General features: G+C 37.8%; 1 protein-coding gene across 1 annotated transcript; it reads left to right on the top strand.

Annotated features, from left to right (window-relative positions):
• The first annotated feature begins 3077 nt into the window (after positions 1-3077).
• LOC116020321 lies at positions 3078-6317 on the top strand. The gene is made up of 3 exons (XM_031260801.1): positions 3078-3558; positions 3640-4081; positions 6260-6317. The coding sequence occupies exons 1-3, from the start codon at positions 3078-3080 to the stop codon at positions 6315-6317; spliced, it is 981 nt and encodes a 326-aa protein (XP_031116661.1).
• The last annotated feature ends 2643 nt before the right edge of the window (positions 6318-8960 follow it).

Below are 8960 nucleotides of genomic sequence, written 5' to 3'. Positions count from 1 at the left end.
CAGGTAGATCAAATCATCATGGTCTTCTTCATCTCCTTCCGTGGGTTCTCGTGGGATGGTGGTGCTTTTGGACTGGAGTTTCTTCCATTTGAGGAGAGCGTTTACAGCTTTCCTTACTGTTCCTTCGCTCACATTATTACCCAATTTCCCTGCCGTAGTGGAAGAAGAATCAGCCATCCTGAGAGAGAGAAGAAAACAGCAGTCAGAGGCGGCGGGGGTCTAGGGTTCAATTAATCAAGGCAAGAGCGGCAAGCAGCAAGCTGGTGGCTTGTGCGGACTGCGGACTTGATTCAAGCTTTATTAAAAAAAAAAAAAAAAAAAAAGAGTTAATACCTCCAATTGTCCTCCGAGTATTAACGATTTATCAGTTGTGGTCCCTTGACTCTTAAATGACCTCCAATGGTCTTCCAAATTTTAAAAAATAATCATCTATGGTCCTTTTAGGACGTCTCATGGTCATTTTAAACTCGGGTTATTTTAAGAATTAGAACCACATGTGGCTATTTTTTAAAACTTGGAGGACCATTGGACGTCATTTAAAAGTCGAGTGACCACAGCTGGTAAATCACTAATACTCGGAGGACCATTGGAGGTATTAACTCAAAAAACAAAAAAAGTACAAAACAAAACTAATGGGTTGTTTGGTTGAGTGTAGTTTGGAGAAAATTAGAATTCATTGAATTGCAATACAATGAATTCCCAAACTACATTGTTTGGTTGGAGGGAATTGCAATTCCCTCCAAATGATGAATTGCAATTCATGGGGTACCCCTATGAATTGCAATTCAAGGGAGAGGAGTGGCAATTTTGTTGGTGTAAAGACAATTTTGCCCCTCCTCCCATACCTTTTGTCTTTTTCTTTTTTTTTTTTTAACAAAAAATTTGAAAGAATTATTATTATTATTATTATTATTATTATTATTATTCTTTTTAAAGAATTATTATTATTATTATTATTATTATTATTATTATTATTCTTTTTAAAGAATTATTATTATTATTATTATTATTACTCTACTACTACTACAACATAAGAGCATCCTTATCAATGGAGTTTTTTCGCAGTTTTTGAGGGGTTTTTGTAAGTGTGATTATGAAAGAAAAAATGGGAGGGGAGGAAATAAAAAATAAAAACAAATCAAATTTAAAAAAAAAATAAAACGTTAAGTTGTCAGGCGCGCCTGACGCGCCCACATGGGCGCCCAGCTGTGCGCATGGCGCGCACATTACCCCTTTGCCCTCCTTTAATTTGTCAGAAAATACTGTAGTATGAACCATCATTTGCAAGAATAAGAAATGCGTTAAAAATGGTTCTCACATCAATCCAGGATCAAAGCATGGTTATTATTTACCAACATTATCCTCCTATTCTCTTCTGCTGTGGATGCCCTAAGGGCATTTTAGTCATTTTATAATTTCTTACCTTTTAATTCCTTGTAGTCCTATTCTTGCTTACCAAACACTGTAATTTCAGTGCCTACTTTATGCATTGAATTACAATACCATTGAATTATAATTATTTCCCCCCCTAATTCCCTCCTCTCAACCAAATGCCCTGTAAGAGTTAATTCTTTTTTTTTTTTAAAGGAGTTAATTCCAGCATTTTGATGGGATGAACCCTGGTTTCTACCAGCATTTTTGGGATGTGGTGGGAGGGGATGTCTCTTCTTTTGTGATCAATTGCTTGCATTCTGGTTCTTTTCCTAATGGGCTAAATGTAGGGCTGTTAACGAACCGAACATAAACGAACGGAGGCTGTTTGTGTTCGTTTGTTAAGGAGTATTCGGTAGGAACAATCCCCGAATATTAGGGCATTTATTGTCCTGTTGATTTGAGGAGTGGTTAGGTTATGCCTACCACTAGGGTCTATCTACCCTGTTTTGTGGGGTATATTATGAAAAGTTTCATATGTTTTTTGATATAATTATCTATAAATTGTTTTTATGAATTAAAGTGCAGTGCATCCGGGTTTTTGAAAGAAGGGGGTAAAGTAAAGTAAATTCTTATTTTCTAAAATTGTTTTCTTTAGGGGCAATCAGTCCCTTACTTAGCAAGTGTTACTAACCCCTTTCTCTTTTATTGTTGTTATTGTTGCTTATTTGAGTAGCAGGGAAACCTGATGATTTATGCTGGTATGAGCGCAGTAGGACGTGCAGCTATTTTGGCGCTCGAGACCTAGCCTTTAAATTATGTTTTCAGGACTTGATTTAGTATTGTGTTTGTTAAAGACTTATGATGAGGACAAATGTAATTTTGTTGTTTTGGTTTAGCCTTGCATCTAACCTTGTTAGGTTAGGTGTGCCGGTAGCACCCATATGATATGATGAAGTCAGTTTTGTAAGCTTCCGCATTGACATTAGTAAATAAATAAATAAATAAAAGGTCGTTTTTGGGGGTGTTACATTAACGAAGTATCTACAATGCTATATGCAAGGAGATTTTTTCAACAATTTCTGGTAGATACCTACACCATGGTTGAATCGAGCAGACTCCTATATATTAGAAATAATCAAAAGGCATTGAGATGTGAAGCCTATAAAGGACTTTTAGATGCTTTAACCAGAGGAGAAGTTGATACTAGCAAACAAGGTAAACGAATCATCTTACCATCTAGTTTCACTTGCGGTGCTAGATATATGATCCAAAATTATCAAGATGTAATGGAAATTTGTCGACACAAGGGATACCCAAACTTATTTATCACATTCACATGTAATCCCAAATGGCCGGAGATTCAAAGATACATTGAAAAATGCAAATTGGAAGCCGAGGATAGACCAGACACTGTATGCCATGTTTTAAAGATGAAGTTATATTGTTTAGTGAAAGACATACGAGCAGGGAATCTTTTTGGTACTGTCACGGCATGTATAAATAATCATTTGGTTAATTACGTTAATGCAAAATAGGGTCAATGTTTTGAATTTATCATTCAATTACTAACCTTCATTTCTAACGTATACAAACTTACTTTTGTCGCAGTGGTCTATACTATTGAATTTCAAAAGAGTGGCTTACCTCATGCTCACATTCTAATATTCCTACAAAGATTGTCAATACCCTTTACAGCTGAAACAATGGACAAATTCATTTTCGCAGAAATACCTGACAAAGAGGTTGACATTGATTACTACAAAGCTGTGGAAGAATTTATGATTCACGGGCCATGTGGAATTGAAAGACCCAAATCTCCATGCATGGTGAACAAGAGGTGTTCAAAACACTTCCTGAAGAAATTTGTAGATGTATCCACTTGGGATGATGATGGGTATCCAATATACAAGCGTCGTGACAATGGTAAAACTGTGGAGAAGAATGGTGTGCAATTGGATAGCAGATACGTGGTACCATATAATAGATACTTGCTTCTCAAGTATAAGGCCCACATCAATGTGGAATGGTGTAACCAATATAGGTCAATCAAATATTTGTTTAAGTATGTGAACAAAGGTAATGACATGGTCACTGCAGAATTCTACAAAAGCACGACTGATGAGCGGTCAAATGAGGTTGTAGATGAAATCAACATGTATTATTACTGCAGGTATGTTTCAGCATGTAAGGCTGCTTGGCGACTTCTAAGCTACGATGTGCAATTTAGGCACCCTCCAGTGGAATGATTAAGCTTCCATCTACCAGATTTCCAGTATGTTGTGTTTGAGGATGATGACTGTATAGAAAATGTTCTAAATCGATCAACGGTAAATCAGAGCATGTTCACTGCATGGTTTGATTCGAACAAGAAATATGATTTCGCTAAAGAGTTGCCTTATATTGACATGCCGACCAAGTTTGTGTGGAAGAAGGATATTAGAGAGTGGCATCCAAGGCAAAGGGGGTTCGCAATTGGACAAATTTTTTACGTACCTCCGGGAAGTGGTGAAATATATTACTTGAGATGTCTACTAAATGTAGTTCGAGGTCCTACTAATTTTGAAGACATCAAGTCATATAAGGGTGTCATATATCCCACTTTTCGAGATGCCTGCTATGCAAGAGGGTTGTTAGATGATGACAAAGAATACATTGACGCAATTAATGAAGCCAGTCATTGGTCTACTGCGCAATCAATGTGGAAATTGTTTGTCATATTAATTACATCGAACTTGGTGAACCTGTGATACCCCGGATTTAAATTATGCCTTGAACCCCGATAATTCCTTCTTTCGTGGAATTAATTCAATTAATTGGGCCCGATTCTCTTAAATAAATATTTATTTCCTAATTTAGCCTATTTTAATTCTAATGAGGCCCAATTCTCCAATTTAAATTTGTAAGGGATGCCAATTGGAGTCTTTCATCCCTTGTAATATAATGTGCATTTAAATTGGCCCAATCCTTTGATTATTCAAGCCTTATGTTATTTAATTGACTCTTGATAGGGCTTAGCCCATTCCTAATATAAGAGCCCATATCTCATTTAATTACCCTAATATTACATACATTATGTATGTATAGATTTTGTGGGATTCATATAAAAGCTTCTTATTAATTAATTTCCCTAGTCTTCTTCCTTCTCCTACATGATATTCACACTACTTCCTTCATCCCTAAAAACCCTACACACATCATCTTTCATCCTAGCAAGGATTCAAAGCAAGACTACACTTTTAGGGTTCCATATGCTTGGGTAAGTGCTAGATCATGCTTAGGTTGCATTCTATTCTACATTTTCCTAGTCTTATAAATTTCTTATGATTCTCCTTGGGATGTTCTTGGGTCAAGATGATCATGGTGATGATGGTGGTTTGATGGATTGAGCTAGGAGATTGGGTTTTGGAGAAGCTAGCTTAGAGGTAATCCTCCATGTCTCACTAAACCTATTTCCACTCTTGTATATATAAATAATTTGGTGTATTGTGGAATCCTGTAGATTATTCCTTGGTTATAGCCTATGATTTGTTGGATTATTAAGCTTATATTGTGGATCTTTGGATTTGTATTCATTATTCTTGAACCTTGATGTGTCTGAGTATTGTTGTTATGGATCCCATGTATTATTTGGCTTCTGAAATGTGTAATCTGATCATATTCTGGGTACTGAAATGAACTATCATGTATTCTGTTCTAAGTCTGGGATCGGTGCCTTGGGATTGCACATGCGGTGCATTCTGGCGGTATAATGTGTCCTGCTGGGGTTTTCCACATGTGTAATGGCGATGTGGTGTGGCGGACAGTGGCGCACCATGGGGGTGTTCCGCCATCTCTCGCGGAACGGACTGGCGGAGAGTGGTGTTCCGCGGGGACGCTCCGCCAGTCATTTTCCATTTCTATTTCAGCAGTTGTTTTGTGGTCTAATGACTCTGTTGATTCACCTTTGATTCTGGAGTATATTCTGAATACGTCCTTGAGTTTACTACCTTGTTTATTGAGTATTGATTCATGGTTGTTGGTTATTTTGGATTATTGATTGAGTATTGTTGTTTGATTCCTTGGCTGATGTTTTGAGCATGTCCTGTATTCATGCTCTGAATCTGAGTACTGTTGGTATGAGTATTTCCTTTGGAAATGAACTTGAGTTTGATATGTTGAGGTCTTGAACGCTTGTGAGTAATTCTTTGGCTTCTTGAGTCTTGTGTTCCCCTTGGGAAGTGGTTATTCGAGCTACGGCTCTATATGTGCCTGTTGTTATGGGAGGAGTTATTTGGGCTTTTATGCCTCTATGGTAATGGGTTTTTGTACCTTTGTGGTTGGGCTTTGTGCCTCTGTGGTAATGGGCTTTTATGCCTCTATGGTTGGGCTTTGTGCCTCTGTGATAATGGGCTTTTATGCCTCTGTGGTTGGGCTTTATGCCTCTGTGGTAATGGGCACCATATGCCTCTGTGGTAATGGGCACCATGTGCCTCAGTGGTATGTCATTGGTGTTGTGGTTTGGTGGTTTTGGTTTGGATCTTATCCTGTGTTTCTTGGTTGGGTCACTCAAGGGGGGGGGGGGGATGTGAGGTTGATTGGTTGGTGTCACTTGAGTTGTTCAGTGGGCTTGTGTTTTGGTTGAGTATTTGATTAAGGAACTGTGGTATTGTGGATTCGTTCTTTGCTATTGAATTCATTTGAGGTGTCCTTGGTTTGTGATTCATTCAGCCTATTGTTGTTGAGTCATCTGGTTTTTAAGCAAAGGACAGTTTCGTTGGCATATATATTTTATATGCGTGTGTAAAATCTATTTACAAGCTATACTATACTATTGTATTGTATTTCTCACGAGTTTGAGTGGTGGATTGCTTAGCATTTCTTTGCTAATATTTCTAACTGTTTTCAGGTATGGAGTAGTTCTGCACGAGAGAGCGCTAGCTGTAGATCTACTTCTCCCTTTATGATTAGCTTAGAGTTTGTTGAGAATGTGTAGACATTTCAGGCCTGCATGCTTTGGATTCCTACTTTGTATTGACTTGTTTATATTCTATTCCTTTTGAGGATTTTGAGGATTGATGTTGGATTTTGCCTTAGCATCTAGGTGATGGTAACCTAGACGTGGCATAGCACTCTCTGTGGTTTAGTAACGCTTCTGCATTTATATAATTTGGTATTGAGATTTGCTAGCTTTTGCCTTAAGTTTATTGCTTATCTCAGCTTGAAAATTAGGGGTGTTACAGAACCGGCTGGAAAATGTGTGGAATGAAGTGTGGCATCACCTATCGGAGGATGTATAATTTAACAAACAGAAAGTGCTGCAAGAACAAGGTATTTATGAAATTCATATTTTAGATTCTTTATGACGTATTAAATTTTTCTTAAACTTCTCTAACATTTTCGTTTAACAAATTCATATTTGTGTTTGTCTGATGATGAGAAGAAAAATTTGCCCTTGATTGAAATAGAGCGACTGCTATAGTTGTACAACAAGACCTTGAAAGATTATCCTCAAATGCCTATTCCAAACTACGATGATGCAATGCGTTGTGATAATCGTATGTTGTTTGATGAGCTGGCGTACGACCGTGATGCATAACTAGAGCAGAGTGAATCAATGGAAAGACAAATGACGGATGAGCAATCTGCTGTATACGATATTGTGCTAAATGACATACAACATCAGAAGGGTGGTTTGTACTTTGTATATGGTTATGGTGGTACTGGTAAAACATTTCTTTGGAAAGCGTTATCAGCAAAAATACGGTATCGGGGAGAGATTGTCATCAAAGTTGCATCAAGTGGCTTTCGTCCTTGTTATTGCCGGGAGGTCGAACTGCACATTCAAGGTTCGCAATACCAATTGGAGTTACGGAGGATTCCACGTGCAACATCAATCAAGGCAGCCAACTGGCAGAATTAATTATCAAATGCAAACTTAAAATCTGGGATGAAGCACCAATGATGCACAAACACTGCTTCGAGGCACTTGATAAGACATTGCGTGATCTATTGCGTTTTACTGATCCTCATAGTGGCAGTAAAACTTTTGGGGGTAAGACTTGTGGTTTTGGGAGGTGATTTCAGACAAATATTGACAGTCATCCCTAAAGGTTCAAGACAAGTGATAGGTGCCAAAGATAGCCATGTTTTGAGGGGTATTTAGTAGTAGAATATGATATAATTGATGTCCTTTAGGCCTAAAACATGCTAGAGTATCTCAATTTCATCGCATATAGGTTTAAAGACTAATTGAGGTTGCGTTTGCTAAAAATTGCATAAGTTGAAATTTCGCAGGGCATTCCGGCGACAGTCCGGTAAAATGGGCATAACCGGAGCTAGGAGTGTCTAATTGAGGTGAGGCAAGTTGTTATGGAACTACAACTTCAAGGGCTACAACCTAGAAGAAGACAACAAAGGCTAATTTTGGGTCCACGTTGCCTCCACGCGTGGATTACACGTGGAATCATTCTAGTGTGTGTCCACGCGTGAAGCCCGCGTGGAGCGCCTCATTAAGGTCATTTTTGGGAATTAGCTCCATGGCGGATTATTTAAAGCATGATCCTAATTTTGATAGGAAATTAGCTTTAGTTTTTCATATTTTTCCTCTCTCTTCATCTCTTGAAACTCTCTCTTCTCCATTAGATTTTAGGGTAGAATGTAGATCAAGCTTTTGGATTTTGGATCTCAAGGTGAATTGAAGTGTAATTGAATCCTCTTAGATTGGTAATCTCTTTCTTTTGTCTTACAATTTTAATTATCTTAATTCCAATTTCCATTTAGTTGATGATTGGATGATTGATAAGCTCCCAAGATACCCATTATTTGAGTGCAAACTAGGGTGCTTTGTAATGTTTTTAGTATCCTTAAATGATAATTTTATGATGAAATGTGCTTTAAATTCATTAACCGCACACATAGCTACCTTTGGCATAATTTGAGACAATACAGAAGTCCTGGGAGCTAATAGGAACGAAGAACGAGCTTAAGGAACAAACCAAGCAAGTCTGGAGCCCCGAAGGACCCGGAATGATGCCCACACGCGTGGTGGTGCGCGTGGCAACATTCCAGTAGCCAACCACGCACGACCACATGCGTGTGGGAAACGTGGATTGGACTCTGTGCGAGATTTTTCCTAGGGCGAAATTACGGAGACTATTTAAGCTCCCTTGATAGAATTTCAGAGGAAAACCCCTTTTTCCATTTTTTGGGAGAGTTTCTCCTTCTTGCAATATTTTCATTTCTTAGTTTTTAGAATAGTTTAGCTTAGTAATTTCTCCTTGTAGCAAGACAACAAGCTTGGATTGAAGGAATACTTCAATACTAGGTGATTTCTATTTCATCTTAATCTATTTTACTATTTTGTTCTTGGATTAAATTAGCTATTGTCTTTGAATTCTTGATCATGAGTAGCTAGTTTAATCTAGGGATTTGGATTGTGTGAAGATATGTTGCTAGTGTGATGATCTTATATCTTATTTTGGATTTAAATGCTTGGATTGTTGGAATTCCTATTCTTGTCTATTGATTGTTGTTTTGATGATATCTTGTTTGGATTTGGCCAATCTAGATGAGAGATTGAGCTCTTGACTCTTTCATGTCTTTGATTA

This window comes from Ipomoea triloba, chromosome 5, assembly GCF_003576645.1.
Source record: "Ipomoea triloba cultivar NCNSP0323 chromosome 5, ASM357664v1".
NCBI lineage: Eukaryota > Viridiplantae > Streptophyta > Magnoliopsida > Solanales > Convolvulaceae > Ipomoea > Ipomoea triloba.
This window is presented reverse-complemented; position numbering and strand designations above follow the sequence as displayed.

Excerpts from the sequence above, each read along its gene's own strand:
- LOC116020321 (XM_031260801.1), top strand. The coding sequence starts at position 3,078 with ATGGACAAATTCATTTTCGCAGAAATACCTGACAAAGAGGTTGACATT. Across the intron at positions 3,559-3,639 it reads CTGCAGGTATGTTTCAGCAT|ATTTCCAGTATGTTGTGTTT; the intron begins GTAAGGCTGCTT and ends TCCATCTACCAG. Across the intron at positions 4,082-6,259 it reads GCGCAATCAATGTGGAAATT|GTATGGAGTAGTTCTGCACG; the intron begins GTTTGTCATATT and ends AACTGTTTTCAG.